The 27,498-nt window shown below is 38.0% G+C and overlaps 3 protein-coding genes across 4 annotated transcripts; 1 reads left to right on the top strand and 2 right to left on the bottom strand.

The window, feature by feature from the left end:
- Positions 1–1,597: 1,597 nt before the first annotated feature.
- Positions 1,598–10,437, top strand: dnajc8 (DnaJ (Hsp40) homolog, subfamily C, member 8). The gene is made up of 9 exons (XM_074613864.1): positions 1,598–1,723; positions 5,146–5,247; positions 7,838–7,894; positions 8,013–8,079; positions 8,240–8,334; positions 8,426–8,497; positions 8,783–8,874; positions 9,799–9,874; positions 9,969–10,437. The coding sequence occupies exons 1-9, from the start codon at positions 1,652–1,654 to the stop codon at positions 10,089–10,091; spliced, it is 756 nt and encodes a 251-aa protein (XP_074469965.1). The 5' UTR covers positions 1,598–1,651; the 3' UTR covers positions 10,092–10,437.
- On the bottom strand, positions 10,269–15,598 carry LOC141754638 (uncharacterized). Its single transcript, XM_074613865.1, has 6 exons — positions 15,236–15,598; positions 15,055–15,149; positions 12,414–12,565; positions 11,814–12,195; positions 11,446–11,533; positions 10,269–11,349 (listed from the first exon to the last, which is right to left on the bottom strand). The coding sequence occupies exons 4-6, from the start codon at positions 12,029–12,031 to the stop codon at positions 11,197–11,199; spliced, it is 459 nt and encodes a 152-aa protein (XP_074469966.1). The 5' UTR covers positions 12,032–12,195; positions 12,414–12,565; positions 15,055–15,149; positions 15,236–15,598; the 3' UTR covers positions 10,269–11,196.
- On the bottom strand, positions 15,598–27,115 carry clk2a (CDC-like kinase 2a). 2 transcript variants are annotated; one of them, XM_074613861.1, is made up of 13 exons: positions 26,914–27,115; positions 24,271–24,494; positions 23,814–24,099; positions 22,628–22,718; positions 21,734–21,800; positions 20,946–21,062; positions 20,524–20,690; positions 19,805–19,899; positions 19,380–19,509; positions 18,647–18,729; positions 18,246–18,325; positions 17,329–17,419; positions 15,598–17,159 (listed from the first exon to the last, which is right to left on the bottom strand). In XM_074613861.1, exons 2-13 carry the CDS (start codon positions 24,492–24,494, stop codon positions 16,971–16,973), a joined length of 1,620 nt encoding a protein of 539 aa, XP_074469962.1. In that variant the 5' UTR covers positions 26,914–27,115; the 3' UTR covers positions 15,598–16,970. The 2 variants fall into 2 exon arrangements, with proteins under 2 accessions (XP_074469962.1, XP_074469963.1); XM_074613862.1 differs by lacking the exon at positions 22,628–22,718 and having other exon boundaries at positions 26,914–27,076.
- Between the last annotated feature and the right edge of the window lie 383 nt (positions 27,116–27,498).

The following is a 27,498-nucleotide window of genomic DNA, read 5'->3' as shown; positions in this document are numbered from 1 at the left end:
CATTATAACATGTCTTTTTTATGAATTACAGTTTAACTCGATTAAATATTATTGACGTAAATAAATGTATTCATAAAGATTTTGTTATATATAAAGAGCTCGAGTGCAGTCTTATTGTGCATGATAACACGCTTATAATTTTTCTCCCATGAAACGAAAGTGTCATGAGCCATGCTCACGTCTAAGCGGAAGTTCCTGACTTTTCAAAATAAGGCATGCTATTTATTTTTTTCTAATTATTTATTGAGAACAAATAAATAGGCATATGCCTCATTTTCTTCCAAATTACGTTTCACGTTATCCGTACTAATAGTTTATGTAATTTTTATTTATTTTATTTTTATTTATTTTTTATAGCCATTATAACATAGCATCTTTTTTTTATGAATTCTAGTTTAACTCAATGATTAAATAATATTTATGTAAATGTATTTATAAAGAGCACGAGTGCAGTCTTATTGTGCATGATAACACGCTTATCATTTTTCTCCCATGAAACGAAAATAACATGAGCCATGCTCACCTCTAAGCGGAAGTTCTTGACTTCAAAATAAGACATGCTATTTTGTTTTTATTAGTATTTATTGACAACAAATAAATAAATAAACAAGCATTAATTTTATTTTCTTCCAAATTACGTTTCACGTTATCCGCACTGATTAAGTAATTTTTATTTATTTCATTTTATTTTTATTTATTTTTTACAGCAATTATAACATAGCGTCTTTTTTTTTATTCCAGTTTAACCCGGTGATTAAATATAATTGACGTAAATAAATGTATTCATAAAGATTTTGTTATATAAAGAGCACGAGTGCAGTCTTATTGTGCATGATACCACGCTTATCATTTTTCTCCCATGAAACGAAAATAACATGAGCCATGCTCACCTCTAAGCGGAAGTTCTTGACTTCAAAATAAGACATGCTATTTTGTTTTTATTATTATTTATTGAGAACAAATAAATAAATAAACAAGCATTCGTTTTATTTTCGTCCAAATTACGTTTCACGTTATCCGTACTGATTAAGTCATTTTAATTTATTTCATTTTATTTTAATTTATTTTTTACAGCAATTATAACATAGCGTCTTTTTTTTTATTCCAGTTTAACTCGGTGATTAAATATAATTGACTAAGCATTCGTTTTATTTTCGTCCAAATTACGTTTCACGTTATCCGTACTGATTAAGTCATTTTAATTTATTTTATTTTAATTTATTTTTTACAGCCATTATAACACAGCGTCTTTTTTTATGAATTCCAGTTTAACTCGATGATTAAATAATATTTACGTAAATGTATTTATAAAGAGCACGAGTGCAGTCTTAATGTGCATGATAACACGCTTATCATTTGTCTCCCATGAAACGAAAATAACGAGCCATGCTCACCTTTAACCGGAAGTTCTTGACTTTTCAAAATAAGGCATGCTATTTTTTTTTATTTACTTATTGAGAATAAATACATACGTCTCATTTTCTTCTCAATCGATTAAATATTATTGACGTAAATAAATGTATTAATAAAATATTTTATTATATAATATAAAGAGCGCGCGCCTCGCTGATAAACTGAATTATTTTATTTGCATTAAATAAACTGCATGGTCACGTGACGCTCCTACGTCACATGTAAATCAGGAGCAAAGATGGCGGCCGCCGGAGGAGAACCTTCCACCACGAATGTGTCGGATGAATTATTTCAAAACTTTTACACGGAGGTACGAAACAACTTCTGTGACTTTACGTGTTGTGAAAGTGTCGGTCTGTCTGCGTGCTTCGGCTGACGTTAACTACTCGCCGGGTCTGTAGTTTACCACATTATTAGGCCTCAGACATGAACATCAGCTAACGATGAGAGCAGCTAACTAACGTTCACTGAGATGGTTCAGAGTCTCTAGTGTCTCTCTGGTGTCTCTCTGGTGTCTCTGGTGTCTCTCTGGTGTCTCTCAGGACACCACCTAAAGCTTGGCTATTTTTAAGTCACTTAATCCCAGTTGGATCACTATTAATGCTATTTATTCTCAAGGCTCGTGTTATCTACCAGTCACATCATATCAGTTATACAAATGAATGAGGTCAGACTCCCAGAAAGAGATGCAGAACAACCTCCTGTTTTCATCACATTTACAGAATTTTAAAACTTGCATAATAGGTGTGTTATCATGCACAAGAAGACTGCACTCATGCTATCTAATTAAACTTTACAGAGCAGATTACAGTGCTGTTAAGTCTTCTATCTAGCAGCTCTTGAAGTGTTATCAACGCATTGACCAGTCACATCATATCAGTTATACAAATGAATGAGGTCAGACTCCCAGAAAAAGATGCAGAAAAACCTGTTTTCATCACATTTACAGAATTTTAAAACTTGCAATCCTTGCTTCTACAGTTCTGGACAGTCTTAAGCCACTGGTATCCACCTTTGGTGTGTTATCATGCACAATAAGACTGCAATTATGTTGTCAAATTCAACTTTACAGTCTTCTTAAAGTGCTGTTAAGTCTTCTTATCTATTAGCTTCTTTCAGTGTTACAACGCGTTGACCAGTCATATCAGTTATACAAATGAATGAGGTCAGAAGTGCAGAACAACCTCCTGTTTTCATCACATTTCCAGAATTTTAAAACTTGCATAGTAGCTGTGTTATCATGCACAAGAAGACTGCACTCGTGCTATATTTCCAGAATTTTAGAACTTGCAATCCTTATTGCTCCTGCAAATCAGGCCTGGTCTTAAACCACTTGTAAAAATGCAGGATAATAGGTGTGTTATCATGCACAATAAGACTGCAATTATGCTGTCTAATTAAACGTTATATTAACCTTGATTATTCTCAAGGAGGGTGCTGTTAAGTCTTCTATGTAGCAGCTCTTCAGTGTCATCTACTAGTCACATCATATCAGTTATACAAATGAATGAGGTCAGACTCCCAGAAAGAGATGCAGAACAACCTCCTGTTTTCATCACATTTACAGAATTTTAAAACTTGCAATCCTTATTGCTTCTGCAATTCAGGACTAGTCTTAAACCACTTGTAAAAATGCAGGATAATAGGTGTGTTATCATGCACAATAAGACTGCAATTATGTTATCAAATTAAACTTTACAGAGCAGATTACAGTTAAGTCTTCTTTCTAGCATCTCTTTCAATCGCAGTGCAGACCAGTCACATCATATCATAGTTATAAAAATTAATGAGGTCAGACTCCCAGAAAGAGATGCAGACAAAACCTCCTGTTTTCATCACATTTCCAGATTTTTAAAACTTGCAATCCTTTGCTCCTGCAATTCAGGACAGTCTTACATGACTTTGTATCCACCTTTGGTGTGTTATCATGTACAATAAGACTGCAATTATGTTGTCATATATAAAGCTGTTAAGTCTTCTTATCTATCAGCTTCTTTCATTTTATCAACGCGTTGACCAGTCATATCGGTAATACAAATGAATGAGGTCAGAAGTGCAGAACAACCTCCTGTTTTCATCACATTTCCAGAATTTTAAAGCTTGCAATCCTTATTGCTCCTGCAATTCAGGACTGGTCTTAAACCACTTGTAAAAATGCAGGATAATAGGTGTGTTATCATGCACAATAAGACTGCACTCATGCTATCTAATTAAACTTTATATTAACCTTGATTATTCTCAAGGCAGGATGCTGTTAAGTCTTCTATCTAGCAGCTCTTTCAGTGTTATCTACCAGTCACATCATATCAGTTATACAAATGAATGAGGTCAGACTCCCAGAAAAAGATGCACAACAACCTCCTGTTTTCATCACATTTACAGAATTTTAAAACTTGCTAACCTTGCTTTTTTGTGACAGTCTTAAACCACTTTGTATCCACCTTACATCACAGTTATGCAGGAAGGGACAAGCACAGTTATTTTCATTTCATGGGAGAAAGATGCAGGATAATAGGTGTGTTACCATGCACAAGAAGACTGCACTCATGCTATCTAATTAAACTTTACAGAGCAGATTGATTTGCAATTTTACGAATACATCCTACCATTATTATTTTATCTTATTGTGTCTACATATTTAATTCAGAGATCACCCAGAAGAACAACAGAGCTGCTCAGAAATCAATTTAAGAAAGATTCCCTAAAAAAATTTTTTTTTATTAAACTACAAAATTCAATCAGAATTTTAAAAACCTGCTCCTGCAATTTTTGTCTATTTTTAAAGTTCTCAACCACCATAAGTCACTTAATCCAGTTGGATCACTATTAATTATTCTCAAGGCTGGTGCTGTTAAGTCTTCTATCTAGCAGCTCTTTTCAATCGCAGTGCAGACCAGTCACATCATATCAGTTATAAAAATGAATGAGGTCAGACTCTCCCAGAAAGAGATGCAGAACAACCTCCTGTTTTCATCACATTTCCCAAATTTTAAAACTTGCAATCCTTATTGCTCCTGCAATTCAGGACTGTTCTTAAACCACTTGTATCCATGGCTCATGTTGTTTTCGTTTCATGGGAGAAAGATGCAGGATAATAGGTGTGTTATCATACACAATAAGACTGCACTCATGCTATCTAAACATTGTATTCCATCCATCCATCTGCAACCGCTTATCCCGTTAGGGGTCGCGGGGGGGCTGGAGCCGATCCCAGCCGACATTGGGCGAAGGCAGGGTACACCCTGGACAGGTCGCCAGTCCATCGCAGATAATAGGTGTGTTATCATGCACAAGAAGACTGCACTCATGCTGTCTAATTAAACTTTACAGAGCAGATTAATTTGCGATTGAACGAATACATCCCGACAAGTTAACTTATTGTTTTTTAGATCCATACATTTAATTTAGAGATCACCCAGAAGACATGTTAAGACAAGAACATGTTAATCATTTGTAGGATCCACTACTGAACCTCATAATGAACTCCATGATGTTGCTGCACAAAATTTACAGAAGACTTGATGACTTCCATTATGAGGACCCAAGTAAAAGTTGTGCAGTTTAGAACTTAAATATCACTAGGTCCAAAGTGAATATAAAAATAAAATAAATATGCATACACAAACAGGTAATAAATTGTATTGAACAATCATTTCACTCCTGAATGTTGGCTGTACTTTGGTTGTATTTTATTATTTAGTTTTCATGGTCATTGTGTCTTATTTTTAACAGGTGAAGCAGATTGAGAAGAGAGACTCTGTGTTAACCTCCAAGCAACAGATCGAGAGACTGCTCAGACCTGGGGCATCCTACTTCAATCTAAATCCCTTTGAGGTAAGTGTACCCATTGATGAAGTTAAATAACTTTAATCATTGATGTGTTTGTATTAATTAATTTGTCAGATTATAAATGTCAATCATCAAGCTACTAGACCTAAAAGTAAGTAAAAGTGATCCTCATGTATTGATTTATAACAATGTGTGGAAAACAAGCACCACATCTCGAAAGTTATAAAAAATGTTTTTAAAATATTCTTTATTTAATAAATGACTAGCATGATATTGATCAATGTAATGAATTAAAATAAAATGAATTGAAACTAGGGATGGCACGATACCAGAAATCTAGTAGTCGATACCAATACCAGTGAATCTCCACGATTCTCGATACCAATTCGATACCACGGTAAAAAAACAAAACAACAATAAATCCCATGTAATTCAACACGCACTCTTTTATTAAATACATTTGAACATTACAAAAAACAGAGGCATGTAGCCTTTAAGTAATAAATACAAATAATTGACCTATTTTGGTGTATCAGCGGCATGTTATCAGTCAGAAGACGGACGCTACATACTGACCATGAATGCATCTGGTCCGTCAGCTCAGAGTAGTAGGAGCAGAAGGCAGAGGATTTATTGTGGAAGCGAAAAGCAAACACACCTATTTGGCAATATTTCACGTTTAATCCCAATGCTATAAGGGAACCATAATGTTAATGAGGTTAGATGGAGCTGTCACAGCCGGTGTGCACGGAGCACCGGCGCCAGGTAGACCCCCGCAGCAAAAGCTCTACCGGAGAGGCCAGACACACCGCCACCCGACAGTAAAGATCAGAGTCAGCGCTCTGCACATATTGACCGTCATCTTTCTTGTAAAATGTCCGGTGTAATCGGTAACACCGGTGTTGTCACAAGTTTATTAACCGGTGGGAAAATTTTCCTCACTGTCACATCACTACCAATGACCATTACAGGCATCATACGGTACCTTCTGTACTGTAGAAAAAGAGTACCGTCACGTTTTTAAAAATGTTGGCATCGACTTGGTACCTAAGTATCGGTTCTCGTGACATCCCTAATTGAAACCGATACCGGTTCAAATAGCTGGATCGGATATCGGTGACAATGGGGCCGATCCATTCAATTCAACTTTATGTTTATATACTGTCACTTTAATTCCTGTTTACGTTTTGACCAACTTGTTGCTGCATTAAAAAGGTTTACACTTGAATTCAAATTCATGTTAATTTTGAAGATTTTTTTGCCAAGTTGTTGGTGTACGATTTTATTCTTTTAATAATAAAGAACAATTAAATCAATTTATATCTATGTATTTATTGGTCACATTTTAGGAAAGCAATGTTTATGTCAAGCCTGGTGTTGCCTTGTACATAAAATAATGATCCCAGTCACTTCCACACAGTGAGGCATACAGCTTGTTAATTAAACACGGGTATTGAATCGGTACTCGGTATCAGCCGATACCCAAAGCCCAGGTATCTCTATCGATATCGGGACTGAAGAAGTCAGATCGGCACAACCCTATTAATAAGTATGTTTTCTTTAGTGTATAATCACCTGAAAATATTAATTGCTGTGTTTTCGTTACCTTAGAATTAGCCGTTATATTAGCCTATGTACATCTACATGGGGAGTGTTGTTTCTACGGACGGTTGTTTGTCCAGAATGGACAAACCAAACACTTAACTTTTCCTGCTTGGGCCGGAGTCGATAACGGTACTCGGTCCCGTCGTCGCCGCCGCTCTCTCTCTCTCTCTTGCTTCACCACTCACTTCCCACATACACACACATCTAAGCACTGTCTCGTCTCCAAATGACCTACGCTGCTCTTACAACAACTGGCTCTAGACAGGGCCTTTTTGCATTTTTGAGACGTCCATTGTAGTTCTCCTACACTCTTGGCACGCAGAGAGGCTTCAGTTGGTTGAAATCTGAAACCTCACCACTAGATACCGCCAGATCCTACACACTGCACATTTTAATTGGTCAAAAAATAGTCCACATTTCTTAATTGTAGAAATCATTAATTACAATGTGTGACAATATGATAAAACATTAGGCATCATACTGATATACAGTTACCAAAACAGGCATGACTCCATTCGTACTATACATTCACAAATGTATCAGGACATATGGTAAATATAGGAAACTCAGAAAACATAATACTAAAAGAATAAAAGAGAGAGGGAAAAAGAATAATATAATTTAAATAAATAATTACTGAACTGAGAGAAGGTACTAGATCACTAAATCACATTTCTCCCAAAAAAAAGTCCTGTAGTAAATTCTATCCTGAAGGGTTCAATTGGTCAGAAATCTCTAATTCAAATTTTTGTTTTCTCTTACATCACATACATATTTTCCAAAAACAGAATCGGAGAAAAAGGGAGGAACTCAACCTGTCAAAAAACGGCAAAAGAATAACCTCATGTTGATCTCTTGGGTGAATTGTATTTACAATAGGCTGACAAATCTGCTGTTGTCATACTCATCAGAGTATAAGCCACCATTACTCTCATAACACTTTGAATCCAGCATAATAATGATCTTATATTGACACTTTGTACAAGATACCTATGTTGAATAAGCCTACCAATGTTCACATAATCTCCAGGTGCTGCAAATTGATCCAGAGGCAACAGATGATGAGTTGAAGAAAAGATTTCGGGCGGTAAGCAAAAATCAACGATCTCCTCCGTGATGACGTGACTTGCTTGTGGATGTGGTGATAACGCCATAATGTTTTTTTGTTTCTTAATTACTAACATTTGGTCTCTTTAATGTTGCAGTTGTCCATTTTGGTCCATCCAGACAAAAATCAGGATGATCAAGACCGATCACAGAAAGCCTTTGAAGGTAAATTCCTTACATCACTGATTACGTTTATGTTGTAATTATACATCGTCTGTTTTTTATGATGTCAACAAACACTGTAAAATAGGACATTCAGCTTCGTCATTTGCTGTCAGTAGATAGAAAAAGAGTATAATTACACCTGAATGTCTCGCCGCTCTAGCTGTGGACAAGGCATACAAACTCCTATTGGAACCAGAACAGAGGAAGAGAGCCTTAGATGTGATCCATGCAGGACAGGAATATGTGGAGCATAACGTGAGTGTTCAACACATTCCCTTACCGTTCAGATATCCATGTTACTCAACTCTCCTGATCTGTATTTGTTTAACATTTCATTTCCCAACAGGTAAAGGAGAAAAGGAAACAGTTGAAGAAGGATGGGAAGCCGCAGGAGGTGGAGGAGGACGACCCTGAAATGGTGAGTCAAAGTTATAGAAAAACATACTCGGACAGTGTTGAAAGTGGAGGAAGATATCATTTTTAAAAAAGACATCTATTAGTCATAATTTCTGTCAAGATGGTATTTGGTGTTATTGTACATGCAATTGGTTATAGCTGTCAAAACATATATTGTGATGAAATGCTTTGTCTTTTTATCAGTTTGATTATGTTAGACAAATAGGATTTTCATAATGTTAATATAGCAAATATTTACCATGTTACCGAATATGGGTTATGCATGACTTGACTTGTCCTTTTCCAGTTTAAGCAAGCCGTGTACAAACAGACCATGAAGCTGTTCGCAGAGCTTGAAATCAAGAGGAAGGAAAGGGAAGCAAAGGACATGCACGAAAGGTAAGTGACACACGTAAGAGATAATGCACAGCGAGCAGGTCATTGTTGTGAAATAAACCCCGACAGGGCGATGCAGTGGACTCCGACATTATCCAGATTATTGCACGTCTACTTACTTAAGAAATCAATAATTTGACACAAAAATGGTCCTCCAGAGTCCGACATCAGAACCGCGCCCATAGCAACGGTCTGCTATAAAGAAATAACAGACCGTAGAACGCTGTGATTGACCAATCAGAATCGATTTTTCGACCAACGCCGTGTAAAAAATTACGTTTACAACCTGGTTGATGATGTAAAAGATGGTAACCTGCCTTCACTTCTTCATTTAAATGTCCAAATCATGTAAATTGTGATTCTAATATCTGATCTAAATGTTATCACATATTTCACATTGGAACAGAAAAGCATTCATTCAGAATGTTGTGATTTTTATGCCTTTTATGTTTTCGGTTTGTCCGTATGTACGTACCATTCTCATGTACACGATGTCTCGGGAACACCTGGATGGAATTTCTTCAAATTTGGCACAAACGTCCACTTGGACTCAAGGATGAACTGATTAGATTTTGGATGTCAAAGATCAAGGTCACTGTGACCTCAGGTGCTTCCAATTCTCATGAACGCGTTATCTCAGAAACGCCTTGAGGATTTTCTTCAAATTTGGCACAAACTTGGACTCAAGGATGAACTGAAGATTTTGGAGGTCAAAGGTCAACGTCACTGTGACCTCACGAAACATGTTTTTGGCCATAACTCAAGAATTCACATGCTAAATATGACAATTTATCACTTTATCCTATTAGACATCGCTGTTGAAGTGATGACATTTTGGACAATGGATTTAATCTGCAACTTGACTGGTTGGCAGAGACATACAATCGCAAGGTGGTAATTCAAGTTTATTTGCTCTTAATCACCCAGGAAAAGGGCACGAGAGGAAGAAATTGAGACAGCAGAGAAAGCAAAGCGGGACAGAGAGTGGCAGAAAAACTTTGAGGTGCGTTCCTCTATGACTATGGTTACTTATAAATGGAAACATGATTTACTTTTGGCATTTCTTACATGACCATTTTTTGTAACACATTTGTCAGGAAACGAGAGACGGGCGTGTGGACAGTTGGAGGACCTTCCAGGCTAAAGGCAAAAAGACCAAGGAGAAAAAGAACCGGTCCTTCCTTAAGCCCCCGAAAGTCAAGATGGAACAGAGGGAATGATGCTGAAAAATGGGACTTTTAGATTTAAACCCACTGTTAAAAAAACAAACCCAGTTGTGTGTGTCCTCACCTCGTCGTCTGCGGTCAGCTGTGAAGTCGTCATCACAGTCATCGGGATACTTGTCGTACAAAGACTTCCCTCATCATGACAAACGTAGTTTTGTACTTGGTTTTCTAATGTACATATTTGTGATCTGGACCCAGAGATCATACTTTCCTCATGTAAGAAAGAGAAACGATGCATCTTCCACTTCTGTAAGTGACGAGAAAAATTTGGTTCGTCATTGTTTTTGTTCTTTATTTTTTTAAACTAAATAAAACATGGTCTTAACAAGCCTACCTTACAGTGGTCTACAAAGCTGAGTATGACATTTGCAGAAAAGTTAAAAAGGTAGGTATGGGTAGATTATGGTAGCTAAAAGGTATGTGGTATCAGTCTGAGGATCTGGTTGTAATTATAGACACTACCAAGCCAATACTGACCGGATTTACACACAAATCTTGGAATATGCTGTGAGATCGGAGCAGAACAGAAAAATATTTCTGGACCGTACACAGAAATATTTTAAGTCTACAGTACAAATGCAGGTTTTGTATTTAGTGTCTTCGTTCTGCATGTCTTAAATGTATTCATTAAAATACTGTCAATAAAAACCAAACACCTGACGGGTGTTTGTTGCACATAATTACCTATTTATGTTGAATAAAATCATTTTACCTGTTTAGTTTCTGCTTTGGGTCTCAAATGATTCCACAAAATTAAAGCAGTTCAGGAAGTGTCAACACTGGATCAATCAAATTGTAGCTATTCAAGGCTAACGTACAGTACCAATAGAGATTTGCTCAACTCTGTAACCTTCATATGTCACAAAAACAAGTAGACATGGATGATACAGAGTACAATGCGAAACCATCATCAAGAACAAGCAATAGTTCTAAAAAGGAAAAAATCTAAAGAAATGAAATCCCCTTTTCTTGGGTTATAAAAGGTGTGAGCTTCCATGTTATTTTCAACTCCAATCTTTCCTCCATGAGCCCTTTGTCCGTCAAGTCTCTTGCGCACGAGGATCATTTGAACAGTCTAATTGTCCTTAAATGTTAGGTCTCACATGACATTGCACTGATCTCCTCCACCAGCAGGAGCCATAGAGATAGCAGGAGATCTAGTGCTACCTCCCATCAGTCCGTCCAGACTGAGGCCTTGGAAGGCTCCGAAGAAGGACTCGTCCTTCGCTGATCTTCTGGCAGAGGTGGTGTGCTGCATGTGGAAGAGAGGGGGGCGAAGATTGTTGGATTTGTATACTGACGACCAAAAAATCGTTGTCGTTACTTTTTGATTTTATTGCTCCCTTACCCTTGGCAGGCAGTGGTGGCTCCGGAAGTGAGTTTTTCTGACCACCCTCTCTGCATTCTTCTTGGCCAGGATGGCTTGCTGTCGTTTCCTTTTGGCAAACAGCAACAGAGCAACATTAGGAACAGCACATGGGCAAGCAGCTTATTCTTCTGAGGAACAGCTTTATCCTCATTAAGCCAATTCTGTCCATGCCAAGAGTCTCAGCAGGATAACAAGACAGTAACTGGATTTCTTTTTGATTTATCACACTGTCAGAAAAGTATGAACACATTTCTTTAAAAATGATTAAACACTGACAAAATATCTGTATAAAGACACTAGAATGCCTGTTTCACAGCTGATGACTGTGAATGAATGTGTTCCCCTACCTTTCTCTCTTCAGGTCAGCCTGGTACATTCTGAGCCAGGAGTCCGGGACTTTCTGGGGGTTGCAGGGAAGACTTCTCCTCCTACTGACGCTCTTTCTGCGGGTGAAGCTGCTTCTGCGGACAGACTGGCTGGGCCTTCTCTTGTTGGAGGTGCTTTTCCCTGACATGCAGCTGGTGAACTGCTTCAGAGGAGCACCCAGCGACATTATGGATTCCATTTCAAGAGTGCCGAGGATGTTGGTGTGGTGTAGCAGGTAGGGTAACCCCGGCTCTGTGACGGCTCACAGGGTTTATACACCAATGTCTCAACTTTTTCAAAGTCCAGGACAAAAGTCAGCGTTGTTGCTCTTCTTTCCTTTTGAACCAGGAGTGAGGCTTTTATCTGTAAGTACAAAGTATAACAATTATGCCCACTAAGAGTAATATAAGCTTTCAGCAATATTTGTTCATGTTGCCTTCATTTCATTTTTAAGAAAAAGCTCTTGAACACCATCTACCTAAATTTACAGTTAGCATCTTAAGTCAACTTATAGTCTTCTACACATCTGTCTGTGTAAAAGTACTGAACTGTACATGCCTTAAAGAAACAATTGGACTCACCTGCAAGTATCTGCTGCAGACACAGTCAGCTGATAGTATCCATTCATTGCTTCCAGTACTTCAGTGTGTGTACATGAAGGCTAAACACCTCTGCACCGTCTGCTCTTATGGGGATTTGACTGATGACCTCTCTGGTTCTCAAGCAGGATTAGCTGAAGACGTCAGAGTTTATCTCATTAACAACATTACTGTGCAAACCTGCACAGGAAAACAGCTGCTTGTTTACGTTTGACCACTGAATTAGCTCATATACACTTATGTCTACAGTTGGGGGTTGGACTTCAAATAGGCTGACCAGTCTTAATTCACATTCTCAATTTCAGTAAAGATCACCTGTATAGTTTGTGTTGAAGTAACAGCTGATAAGATCATTTGGTGATACAGTTTGTCAGAGAGGAAGCCAGACAGGTGGAGCAAAGATAGACTGAAAGGTTTGGAAGGTGATGCCTCTGTGACGCATAGGATTTTTTCCTTGTCCCCGAAGACAGCTAGTATAGTATGTCAAAAAAGTTGTTAAAACTTCATAGTATGTCGAAAAAAGGCATGAAATACTAAGACATTTTTCGACATGATTTCACTTTTTTTTCATGAAATTGTTGACAGATTTTTTCCATGCAATTTTTCGACATATTATACTATGACTTTTTTCATGACATTTTTTGACATACTATAATTTTAGTTTTTTTTTCATGAAATTTTTCGACACGCTATACTATGACTTTTCTCATGAAATTTTATGACATACTTTACTATGACTTTTTTTTCATGACATTTTTTGACATACTGACTTTTTTTCATGAAATTGTTGACATACTATACTATGACTTTTTTCATGAAATTTTTAAAAATAATATACTATGACTTCTTTCAGGGAATTTTTCAACATGCTATACAATGACTTTTTTTCCATGAAATTCTTCAACATACTGTACTATGACTTTTTTTCATGACATTTTTCGACATACTTTACTATGACTTTTTTTTCATGACATTTTTCGACACGACTTTCTTTCATGAAATTTTTAAAAATAATATACTATGACTTCTTTCATGGAAATTTTCAACATACTATACAATGACTTTTTTTTCATGAAATTTTTCGACATATTATACTATGACTTTTTTTCATGAAAAGGTTTTTGTGGGGATCGGTCATAGTAAGTTTAAAAAAGTCCTAAAAAGTCACAGTAGAGTATGTCAAAAAAGTTTTTAAAAAAAAACAGCATAGTATGTAAAAAAAAAAAGCCATAAAAAGTTATAGTATGTCAAAAAAAAAGTCATTAAAAGTGATAGTACAAAAAAGAAAAGCCTAACAAGGTAATTGAGATCAGCTGGAGGCCTGTGGCTGCATTCTCAGGGTAGTGTCTAGAAGGTAGCCCGCAAGCTGGGGAAACTCTTGCAAGATGGTTAAGGTTAGGCATTGATCTCGAAGAGTTAAGGTTAATCATTGATCTTGAATAGTTAAGGTTAGAATAGGGCGTCGGGCAGCGAGTCTTGCAAGAGTTTTTGCAAGATTTTGCGCTCTAAAATCAGATTTTGCACTTTGCAGGTTACCTTCTAGACACAACCCATTCTCAGGTGTGTGCACCATGAAAATACACCCACGGAAATAGACTTCAAAGAGAGGGATCAGAGGAGTTCCCCAAAATAAAAGTACAACGTAACAAGATTAACTTCCTGCATTAGTCTGTTTTGTTGAACTTAACAGTCAATGGGCACGTGTCTTTTTCCACCTTAGTGAGGGGGATGCTTTCCAGCTCTCACAAAAGTATGTTAGAAAAAAAGTCATTAAAAAAAGACATAGTATACGCATGTCAAAAAAGTCATAGTATAGCATGTACAAAAAGACATAAAACAACATAGTATAGTATGATGAAAAAGTCATAATATAGTATGTCTAAATAGTAAAAAAAAATAAAAAAATAAAATGCGCCGGTGTTAAAAACTTCATGAAAAAGGCATAGTATAGTATGTCATAAAAAGTCATAAAAAAGCCATATAGTATGTGAAAAATGTCATAGTATGGTACGCCATAAAAATGTCAGAATAAATGTCATAAAAATTATAAAAAAAACATAGTATTAAAAAAAGTATTATATTAAAAAAAACTCATAGTATTGTTTTTCACAACAAGTCATACTATAGTATGCCACAAAAAAAGGCATAGTATAGTATGCATTAAAATTGTGATTAAAAAGTCATAATATAGTTTATCATTAAAAAAAGGTCAGTATAGTATGTCATAAAAATATAAGTCATAAAAAATGTCATAGTATGCCATAAAAAAATGACAAAAAAGTCATGGTATTATTCATCATATCTGCTCGTACAGTATATTATTTTCTGCCTCCGACCACGTGACATGATGGAATCAAGGTTGAATTACCAACGAAGCAAAATGGGCAACTAACCCAGAGCACTAAACTCCAGGGGGGCTCCCAGCATTTCTGTGTCAATTTAAGCACACTTTGAACCAATGGTAGGGGCCCTATATTATTTTATTAGTCTTGAGTCCTTTCCTTTGCCAGTATCTGGTCTTGACGCCCCATAACCCCAGTTTATATTCTGGCTGCAGAGCCTCCCAGCAGAGTAATCCATGCATACGGAGGGAGAAAGAATGGGGACAGTGAGTGTACGTTACCGACAGATGGGGAAGCTTATGTGACGAAGCGTCGATACACCTGTTGCAGCAGATCTTCCGTGTTTCCCTCTCTTCATGTCCTGAGGCGGTGCCAGCTGAAAGGTTTAGGAAGGAAGAGATTAGCTTCCAACAACAGAAATAAACAGACAAGAAATGAAAGACAACAGGAAGCAAACAATACCTGTACATGTGACCGCCAAGAGGACTTTCCCTTCAAGCAGAGGGGGGAAAAAAGACTCATTTTGGCAACCATACCAACATGTCAGTCTCTGCATGCCTGAGCTACTTTCTAGAAAAACAATTAAGTGAGAAATGTGTGAAACTTTTTAAGGTAATTTTGCCAATAAAAGTTAACTAATATAATAATATAGCAATATATTTGTCAGTATTCATTTTCAAGACCAATTAATGAGTTCACTTTAAATAGAACAACGTAGACACCATGTTCGAACTTCACTGCGCATCCCAGACACCCGTTTGTCTTTTTGAACATCCTCCAGCAGTGGCATTAGACAGTGAGATAAGAGGACTCAGACACAGTGATGGTATTTAAAGACAGAACGCCTCCCTTTAGCTACCAGAGGCCTGAACCGATACCCAGAGCACCATAAGCCTTTGGTAAGGAGGACTTAACTTTAATTCTACACAATCTTACATATATACAGTTTTATACGCTTTCATTTAATACAAAAAAAAACAAGTCATGTACAGGTGGGTGGGGGGGACATTATGACCTATTGGAACTCAAAATAAATAGCGGCAACAGGAGTTGTGTGTGGCTACCACCAGCTGTGTGCTTCACCTCAATAGAGAGACTTCAGGTCGCACCAAATCACACATGGAAAAGGCAGTTTATGTTTTTTATGTGTTTAAAAGTATGCCAGAGTGTTCCCATGACTAATGCTGAACTACTACGGAGTCACTCAGCAAAACATTAATATTAACATGTCACCCACACCTTCCCACCCCTACACACACACGCGCTCACACACACACACACTCACTCACTCACTCACTCACACCCAGAAAGCATTGCATAACGTAACAAACATATCTATCAATAAGACAGGCCACAGGGGCCCTGTGTGTGGAGTGTCCATCACCATTATTATCTCATCACTGGCGAATAATAACAGACCCAAGATTAAGGGCAAGAGTCTCCATATTAGGGATAATCCTTTCAGATGTAAAAACAGAAACATGAAAAATAATATGCAAAGCAAGTGCTCACTTAACAAAAATGTAAACAAAAACTTGAGACACTCCTCTGCTGGAGATACTTGCAATTTCCAAGGAAATTTGATATTCAATTTGAATGATTTGATGTTCGCATAACAGAATATCTTGCATGTCTCCATGTTTAGAATTATGTGGGTGAGGATTTGCGCTGCATATACAGCTCTATCTCCCTTTTAGCCTTTCCTCAGACTTCAGAATAGGAAGACATTTCTTCTCCAAAACTGAGGTTTGTGTAACCGGTTTTGTAGTGCTTATTTCCGTATAAAGGTGAATTATTTTCTTTACATGCTGATGAAAATAATAGACGGACGGACGGAAGGTAGTTCAGAAGTCCAAAGGAAGACAGGAGCTGCATAGAGGGCTACTTTGGGGTACAAACAATCTTCCATGTGAGATTTTTGTCCTCTGTTGAGGCTGTGACAGCTAGGAACTCTTTTCAACTCTTTTCCAGTCCTTTGTGGGTTATTTTTGGTCTCTCTGCTGCAAAAACATGCCTCCTGTGGCTGCAGAGGTGGACGTCAGAGGGGCAGAGTGGAGGAGCAAGAAGTTAAGGTGTCCATGCTTTAATGACAAACGACAGAAAACATCCAAAGCCCCCGTTTTAATTTAACAGTTCACCTGCTCCATATATAAAAGACTTGATCTCCTCTGTCATTCAGTCTTTGGAGGCTCACGGGTCACCGGCTGATGTCCCGGTTGCCCTCCCAGCTCTTGCTGCTCCCTGCCTCGCCAATCGCCCCGTTCTCAAAGAAAGGGTGTTTGAGGGAGTCGGCCAGCACCAGCCTCTTGGTGGGCTCGTACTCCAACATGCTTTCAATGAGGTCAAACAGCTGGTGGTGCTCCTCCGCCTCCGACAGCAAGTACCGCTGACAGGGGGAAAGCAGAAAAGGAAACAAGAAAGAGATTAAGAGGAATACTGAGACTGTCAAGAGAAAAACAAAAGACACTTTTGTTCTTTTCAGTACAATGCACCGCTTTCACGTTACTGTCCTGCTAATTTTTCTTCCTTTTCCACTCCCCATCCACTCCTCTTACCCGCAAGGGTTTGCAGTTTTCTCTGACGTATTTCCCCGCTGAGGAGCTCTCGTCCCAGTCCAGACGGCCACGATAGAAATACTTCTGCTTCCTGAGAGGGTACAGAGATCAGTGTGAGCAGTGTTCAACAGTGTGCAAGTTGTTTTCTATGTAAAAAAAAAAAGGTTTGTTCATATGTGCACTTTTATCACGTTGGTGTAGAGGGAAACCGCACGGATGAGACATTTTACAAACTATTGTTATTGGCGGAACTGGGTTCCGATAGTGGCCAACGGCTGCGCAACCTCCACCAGTCACACAGAGACGTACATCACTGTTTTGCATGGAGGCTCCATTAACAAAGTCAAGGTAGAGGGGGAGAAAAAAAAGTTCTCTCTCCAATATGTAACGCAACACTATCAGCTCTTTGTCCCAGATACAAGACAGGCAGAAAGAGAGAAAATAAATCATTCACTGTTAATTTAGCTACTTATCAATTTGGCGTTCGCTCTTCCAAATAATCCAGCCACGTAACTATCCATTCATGAAATGAAGTCGCACACTTTAGGATCCTCCTTATCCGGGAATATGCACGAACATTAATGGTTTGAAAGAGTGGCATTTAACAATGTAACAGGACGCGCAACAAATAATCCTGACCCGTTGCAAAGCACAGAACAGCGGATCAGCCCATTGTAAATAAATAGAACATATTCCAATGATGTAATCCACCAAATCACACTTCAGGATACGAATGATTAAATTCAGAGTGACAAAAAATGGATTTATTAAAAATGGCGTATGCAAAAGTAGCCGACTAGGCTGCTGTAGAAGTAAAGAATCTATCGGCCGATCAATCTGCTTTTTCCTGCTTCAAACTATCAGCCTTTAAAAATCCACTATCGGTCGACCTCTGGTGTGTTTGTACGTTCTCTCACCTCGTTTTACGAATCATCCTAGAGGGCACTGGTCCCAGGATTCTCTCCATCATGGCCAAATGCTCCCTGTTGTCATGAGTCTGAAAGAAACGAGTTGCACAACCATGACTCAGCAGGAAAGACGATCAGACAGAGAGACTGATGTACAAGTTAATCAGGGTTTAACTACTGCTGGTTCTGCTGCTACATATAGTATCAAAGACACAGTCACAAATGACACCAAGGATTAATTCCTACCAGATTAACACGTGCCATGTACACGTGCATGTTTCACTGTTTGGCGAGATACAGGCCAAGTAATCAATTTATCAATATCAAAGTAGAAAAGTCCTAAAGTAGTTTCAACTGGCCAAAAAAATCTCATTTAATGATGTCTTGGCAGCAGTGGGGTGCCATTGTACCTGAAACAAGGTGAAGCCCAGATAGTACTCAAACAGGATACAGCCAATGCTCCACACGTCACAGGGATGGCTCCAGCCCAGCTCTGAAGGACAGAAACGTATTTAATAAATGAAAACAAAATACAAAAATGTGTCATATGTGGAGACTACTCCAGGCTGGGGTTAATGCTTGCTGACATCACACAAAATTATTCAAATGACTCAGCATTTAAGCTACACAGGGCAATCCATTTCATGGCATACAGTAAATACCATGTCCTTCCCAGAAAAGATTAGAACCTAGAGGGCAATAATGCAGACTTAAGTGGTGAGTTCATTTGTACTCCTCACACTAACCGGTCCAAACTGATCTCGACACCTACTTTCCTTGACAGTGACTTGCAGTAGTACTGTTGTTGATATGTGAATATATGATGTATGCAAAGAGGAGACACATCACCATATCCTCCTGCAGAACAGGGCACATTAAAATGCTTTTCCACAGAGAAATGCTGAGCTGTGCTTGTTTCAACCTGAAGAGCGCAGCCTGTTTCTACAAGAACTTGCAGGTAAAAAGGAACCGATTTGTGCCGACTGAAACAGACACAGGTGTTCATCTCCAAACTGATTTTCCCTGTTGAATGTCTGGACCTATTTTAATTGAAACTGTGATAGGTTGATATACCTATATAATCCTTTCTGAGAAATAGTGTTTTCAATGAATTTATGGCCCAGAGCCGATTCACATCCTCACCTAGTATGACCTCAGGGGCACGATAATGCCGCGTGGACACAATGGTGCTGTGGTGCTCGTGGTCAAAAGTGGCGCTGCCAAAGTCCACCACACGTACTGCCGTGCTCTTAACCGTCCGCTCTTCTCGCTTCTGCAAGAAAGAAAACAGCGTTTTGATGGACTTTCCTACAAAGTATTATGCAAATTGTGTCGGTCAGCAGTGCTGCATTATGCAAAGTTTTAGTCGAGCAGTTGTTTTTTTTAAAAACTGCAGCTGTGGGTATTTCATATTTATTCATGAGACCTCTAAGCAACATCTAATGGCAAAATTTCAACAAATGATTAACTATATTCAGTATCACAGTAAAAGTTGTACCGGCTTTTCAGTTTTGGAGCAAACATGCCACTAAATGTTTTGTGTTCCTTTGCATTCTACTGCATCTTACCTTCTCTACATTGAAAGACATTGTGAAGTCGGAGTTGACAAATAGGATGTTCTCAGGCTTTAGGTCTGTGTGTGTCAGCTTATTGTCATGGAGAACTACGGAGAAAAAAAAACATGAGTAAATTGATTATTTAGTCTTCACTTTTGCCAGCAAAATTAACTTGAAGCTACTTTACACAATCCATACTCTAATCATGCAGTGTGCTCCTTTCAGATTAGATGAGACTACGTATAATGATGATGATGATAATATAGATATGGTGTAGTAAATAAAAAAAAGGACATGAAAAAAACATATGGAATAGTAAAAATCCACAGAATACATATAGATGCTGACATTCGAGACTGTTAATTGTACAACTAAAAAGACCTAGCCAAGAATTTAACATTACAGCATCAAATTCCTAATGAGAAGCTTGGTAAGTTAATAGACGCTATAATGCCCTCATGTGGCTACAGGCTGTCTATCAAAAAACAACAGAGGCTCTCAGTCTAGCCACTCAATTTGTAGGCAATTGAACTGATGAGGACAAATCATTGAGTGAGGGTGAGTTTGTTGGAAAACTACACTTATTTTAGGGACATTAGGACAAAAACTTAATTACAATAACATACAAGTTCAAGTTATGGGAGACTCTTTGTCTACACTGAACATGCTGATCATACAAGTTTCTTTTGTACTAAAACCGAATACAGGACATTAAAAAAACAACAACTTACACTTCACAGCGAGACAGATTTGGTAGGCCATGTGCCTGACCTGACCGATTGAGTAGGGCAGGTAGTTGTTTTCCTTCAGAAAGTCGAAGGTGCTGAGAGCTAGCAGCTCAAAGGAGATGCACATGTGACCGTGGTAGTCGAACCAGTCATACATCTGTACACACAGGCTGCAAGATAAACAGGATACAGGATGGTTGACAGAGATGTAGTGGATCATTTGGCTTCAGCTAAATCACATATTTTTTTATAGAGATAAATCTAGCAAAACATTTCTTGGCAACTGTCGAAAGCTTCCAGGAGCATGTCATTGAACATGAGCAAAACTGTGTTGTTGACACTAAATGTGTAAATTCTAGTTTCATCGCCCAGGTCTAATAAAGAAAATGGTGTTGGTTCAGGCAGAATACTCAGTCAGAACTCACAATTTGTTATCAGGGTCCTTTTCATTGATCTTCTCCAGTACATTTATCTCCAGGCGAGCTGCTTCCTTGTACTTCTCCACATTTTTGATTATTTTCAGAGCAACTGAGGCTCCTCCCCTGTAAAACATAAGATAGTATGAAGCCAAAAACAGAGGAAATAGTACCCAGAAAAGGGCCTGACTGATTTGCAGACACAAAAGTGACATGATTTGTTTTTACAGTAGAAACAGAACACTTAATAAAAATGACTATGACAGCAAAGTCTGTGATATTGATATTAGTAAAAGTATATGGTGGAAATATGATAAGTCCCTCAAGTCCGCAATAAGCATCTTAATAATGCATCTTTAGTTGGTGAACAAACATGGAATCTGTGTCACTTTCTTAAGGCCCTGACCATGAAAACGAACTTGCTCAATGTACATTTCTAGCACTATCACAAGATAATACATCTTCCATTATGAATCTAACGGGAAGAAAGCGTACAGTCACATGAGGCTATGATACAGCAGAGATAATTTGCATGCAGTAAACTGCACCGTGTTGTCAACAAAGGCAGCAGAAAAAACAGATCCTTGGAAGCTGTGGACAATCTGATGAAGAGGGCTTTACATTTAAAACAGCCACTGGAAATAAAAGCAGCATTCAATAGTAAAGGTGGATGTTAAATACTCTTATCCTGATCTTATTTGGCTAAAGTCTAACCCCTGACAGGCATGACACAAACACACACTAGAAATCAAGCACAGTGAGCAACTGACAGCTTTTCAGTGCCAACTGATACATACCTGCGAAGGTCGATGCACTGCATCACCCTCCCAAAGGTGCCTTCCCCCAAAGTGCTGGCAATCTCATCTGCAACACAACACAGAGAGAAAAGGAAGAGAGAGGGAGGGCGGGGAAAGAAAGAACAAGAGCATTAGACATGTGGACTTAAGCAGGAATACATAATGCAAAAGTGTAGACAGGCGTATCAATTCTAGCGCCCATCCCCTTTTCAAATGGCTGCCTATTCAATCTGGCAGGCTTGAAACACTTTGACATAATCTATGATAATTGAATGCATCGCACTATGATGCATGTGAAGAAATGACCAATTTGCAGTCATCGGAAATAAAGGCACTTCTTTTCAAGATGTGTCCGTCTTTGCCCAAAAGGACACAGAGGTATTAAAAGCTGGAAACATCATTAAAATTTCTGCTAAACATTGCATGATGCTGAAAATGACAAAAGTGTTACATTTACGGTCAAATTGGGTGCTGGTCGTACTAGGAAAATACTAAGTGATGTGCATGTTAGATGTCTACTAAAAAAAGAAAAGAAAATTCCTGAAACCCGCATAGAGGAAAATAGCTATCTTAAGTTACAGATTTAGAACTGTAACTGAATTATTAATCTGAAACGCAACAGAGACAAACGGCTGCAAATGGGAATCTATGTTTAGGAAACCTGTGAAACATAGAAAATGCTCCACAGCTTAAAATCCTAGAACAAATGGAGAAGGTATCTAAAATCCCTCTCAAAATCTTCAACATTCTTGCAATCCACCCTGCTATTTCAGCTGGAGCGGAGAGCATTCTAGCAAGGCATCATCATCATCAGGCACTCCCATGTCATGTAAATGCTCTATGCTTTAATACTCATATGGAGAATGGTTACGATAGAGTAGTGGCAGTGAGTACATCTCTCTTGCAGGACGTCCCCACTCCGACAGATCAGGTGCCCTTCCTCGTCGTCCCTCACACTCAGTGCCCGCGTCCGGCTGTCGCTCCGCTGTTTTCACACCCAAACCGCCATCAGCAGGTCACGACAGGACCGGAGGGAACAGGGGGTTTTCAGGGGCAGCCGCAGCCAGGCGTCAGGCCGCACAGGTAGACGAGGAGGGAAGAGGAGGGTGGTGTTGGTGGTAGTTGTGGTTGTAGGAGGGTTTGGTGGTCATGGGGCGATTCACGCATGACACCACGTGAAGGAAATATATAACGATAGGGATATAGTGCAAGGGAACAAGTCAAAGATTACATGTTGTCCTCTGCTCCTCTCCTCCCTCTATCTTTAAACCACAGCTGCTTACAAACAAGGAAGCAACTGGCATATCCATTCATCAACGCAAAAAACAGCAATATAACTAATTCAAAACTTATCAAGTAGACTTTTCAGGTTAAAGAAGATGGAAAATAAAATGAAAACCCCTTGCTCACTTAAATTTATACTACTAAATACACATGTGTGGTGAAATACAACCACCACAAAAATGCATTTTAACAAATCAAAGTGTCAATAAATTCTATCAAAAAAAATCTGCATTATATTTCAATCTAAATTTTGCACAGTGTTTGGTAGAACATTTTCACTTTTTTCAGCCTATCTGCACTAAAGTTCACATGTGGCCAACCAACTGTTACCACAGGCATTTAGGCCTTTTACAAAAGAACTGACAACATACAATATAACATTTTATGAAAGGTAGGGCCACAGACACAAATTAAGTGTGACCAGATGTAACTAGGCTTTTCCAAAATCAAAAGTTAGGAAAGCTGTGATGGGTGTGTTTCCGAAGAGCATCAAGAATTATTGGTTGATCATTAATGAACTACTGAAAATGTATTTTTCATAAAAATGAAAATGCTCTGCCAAAAATAAATGCCAATTAAAGCAAACCTAAACCCACCTAAACAAAAAATTAAACAAAACCCCTCTGAAAAAACGAAAACAAATCATAAAGATTGTACTACTTACCAATTCCTGGGGCTGTGGAGAAGAAATGGTTAGAGAAAGACAGAGACAGAAAGAGCTGAGTGGAAGAGACAGAGATGGAAGGAGAGAGGATGAGGAGAGTTAAAACACAATCTCGGGACTGGCTGTACTCACCGAGGAGGATGGGCTATAGGACCTGGTTCTACGCCGCCTTCGTTTGTGCTTACGCCTGCTGCCTTTCCGCCGGTACGACTCTTCTCGTTCGCGCTCCCTCTCGCGGCCACGTCGGTAGTCGTACACGTTTGGGGAGAAGTCGCGTGGATAGTAGCTTTCAGCTGCTCCATGTGGCTCCCTTTCTCTGTCGCGGTCTTGATCTCGGCTCTGATCCAAGCGTCTGTATCCCTCGCAGTATCTGCGGTCAAATGGCCGGTGCTCCGTAGAGCGATTGTCAAAGCTACGACTGAATCAGAGGACAGAGAGGGATACATTGAAACCTAAAGACTGACAACCAACCAAACCCCCAAAATAAGATCTGCAGACTTGGTACATGTGGTAGAAAATTACTGAAACATGTACATAAAGTTGCAATGCAACAGTTAAATCAAATAAATGTCCCTACACACAAACATACCTCCTTGATCGTACAAAGCTTCCTTCCTGTCTTTGTCCTCGTCCCCTTCTGTCTCGGTCCCGGTCCCGGTCTCTGTCTCTCTCTCTGTCACTGCTGGAGGAGAAAGAAGGCGATCGTCTGTGCCGGTGTCTTCTCCCTCTGTCTCGGTCTCTGTCTCTGTAACGATCTTGGTAGCTGCTTCGGCTATCTCTGTCCGAAGACGAGTACCGTCTAGTGTGAGGCATCTAGTGGATTATTTGGAGAAACATAAACATTAAGAATTTTTTAACATGCCCTTTAAATTCATGAAATGCTTGTTGAATTAAAAACTACAGGGAACAATTGGAGATCCCTTTTACATTTACTCCTGTTCACATTTTTCTTCTTGCCAAATAGTCCCATTAGTGGGACAGCTGTTTACTGCCAGACTCTGGCAGTGATTTGTGGGAGTCAATAGGTGGGCAGTTGTATGACACAAAAATAAACAAATTTCATCCAAAACAAACTGAATAAGCTCGAAACAGTCACTTTTGGCACACAAATTCTACTGTAATGTGAAGATAAAAACGGCAACTTTACTGTTCAATACAGCTAATTTATCATTGAAGTAAAACCACAATATACCCCCCTTAAAATCCAATCACATGTGCTGATTAACGACAACAGCTTGGTAAACTAATTTGTTATGTTTTTGTTTAATAAAACGTGGTTGTGTAGGAGGCCTACATTTGAATAAAGCCAAGCACAGAAACACACAGTTCAATCAACACACAACTGTTACGTGCAGCATCCAGATGAAGCATGCAGTCAATGAATATGTGCACAAAAAAAAAGCTGCAGCTAGACAGACAGATAACTGTTGGCTAGGCCTCCCTCCAACAATGTGATCAGAGAAGCGTGATGATCAAAAAGCATTTTAATAATAACCCTGTTGCATGATCCTATTTAACTATTATCCTGCCCCCAGTACTCTCACCAGCAGACTGAGGAACAGTTTGTCCCCCAGGCCATCAGACTTTTAAATAGATAATTCATACGACACCTTCTCACACAAAAATATATCTTATACTGTATATGTTCTTAATGTCTATGTTTTTTAATATGCCTGAATATATTCTTAATATGTCCATGTTTCAAAGTATTTCCTTTTATAATTGTAATATAACTTATTATTTTTAATGGAGCTTCCCAGCAAAAAGCATTTCACACGATTGTACCTGTATAACCTGTATTAAACCACAGGTTAGCATAACTACAGCTTCAAACGACTGTAAACAATAAACGTTAATTGACTATAACATCATTATCGTGCTTTTGCTGTCACTGCTCCTAAACTATGGAACAAGTTACCCCCTGATATACGCACTGTCACTGACCTAGTACTTTTTAAATCTAAACTCAAGACTTTTTTATTTACATTGCCTTTTAATACATAGTAGCCTGGTGACATTTTTCCTGTGCTTTTTATGTACCTTTTTATGATTTTATGTTATGTTTTTATTCCTGTTATTTCTTTATGTTAATGTAAAGTACTTTGTGTACCTTTTGGTTATTGTAAAGGGCTACACAAATACATTTTGATTGATTGATTTTTTTGATTGATTATCATTACACGACTACTGATTATGCCAGTAATCAGTTATAAATAAGCTAATTAAAAGACATAACAAACCAGCAGTTCATAACAACGTTATGCTTATACAAGCTAATCCTACCATGTAAAATGCTTTAGTGACACTGCCATTAATGCTAATAATTAGTTAATTTCAGTAACATATCACTTTATTTGTATTATTAAACACCAACATATTAACCTGCAAAAAAAACAGCTTTAAACACGAACCAGCAAATAAGCAAATAAGTCATGAAATAATAATGAGAAGAGGAAAAATAAGAATAATAATGTAATATATATATATATATATATTATATATTTTTTTTTTTTATATATATGTATATTATATATATGTATATATATATATATACATATATATAATATATATTTATTTATTATATATTTATATATATTTATATATAATATATATATATTTTTTATATATTTATATATATATATATTTATATATATATATATTTATATATATATTATATATAAATATATATATATATTATATATACACATACCTACATACACACAATTCACAATTCACCAATTAAATGTGATGGCTGATTAATTCAGCTACTTTAGCTGATTACTTTAGCTAGATATCTGATTAATTCAGTTACTTTATCTAGCTGTCAGTTATAAATAAGCTTAATTAAAAGACATAACAAACCAGCAGTTCATAACAACAGTTCTGCTTATACAAGCTAATCCTCCCATATTAAACGCGTTAGTGACACTGACATTAATTAATCCCAGTAAACACTCAGTACTATCACTATATTTGTTATTATTAAACACCAACATGTTAAGCACTTTAAACAGGAACCAGCTAACTAACTAACTAACTGACTAACTCACTGAGGTACGTACTGAGCTGTTAGCATGCTGCTAGCAACATGTAGCTAATGTAAATACTTTGACCGCCATCTTATCCTAGCGTTCAACGGCTAGCTAGCAAAACAAGCTACCTCAGCTAGCCGTCGTACTCCCGGGATTCTGCTCCTTTAACGGGCACCGAATGACCGTTAAACGCTTTTTACCGTTTTAGCAGCGAGGCCTGTGCGTTTGTCCCACAAGAAATCCGTGATGGCGATCCAGTTTCCCCTCTTTAATGTTGTTGCTAGCCCGACGACTAATGCTGTGTTGTTGCTACTAGCGAGCAGCCAGCAGCTTTCAGTGGTAACGGCTCGTTCTGGTTCAGACTGGTGGCGCTAACGCCTCCTGCAGCCTCACTGTGATACAGCCCTGTGTGATGAACACAGACAACCACACACAGAGAGAGAGGAGTTAGAGATGTACTGTGTGAGCAGGCAGCAGGCATAACTATAAATTATCATTTATAACAATAAAAGAAAATGTTTGCATGTTTGCCAAGTTTTGAGATAATATCAAAATGTGACTGATGGTGATATATTTAGCCTGCTTTATAATAAAAAAACATGAAAATCTAACTTTTTTTTCTATATGGGACCTTTAATGAAGCAATAAAATACAAGTAACATTATATACATAGATATATAAATGTTACTTGTATATATGCAATAAAATACAAGTTACATTATATATAGGGGAGAGTGGGGTAAGTTGACCCACCCCCTGTATCTTGGCAACTGTGATTATGTTTT

The sequence above is a fragment of the Sebastes fasciatus genome, chromosome 17 (assembly GCF_043250625.1).
Source record: "Sebastes fasciatus isolate fSebFas1 chromosome 17, fSebFas1.pri, whole genome shotgun sequence".
NCBI lineage: Eukaryota > Metazoa > Chordata > Actinopteri > Perciformes > Sebastidae > Sebastes > Sebastes fasciatus.
This window is presented reverse-complemented; position numbering and strand designations above follow the sequence as displayed.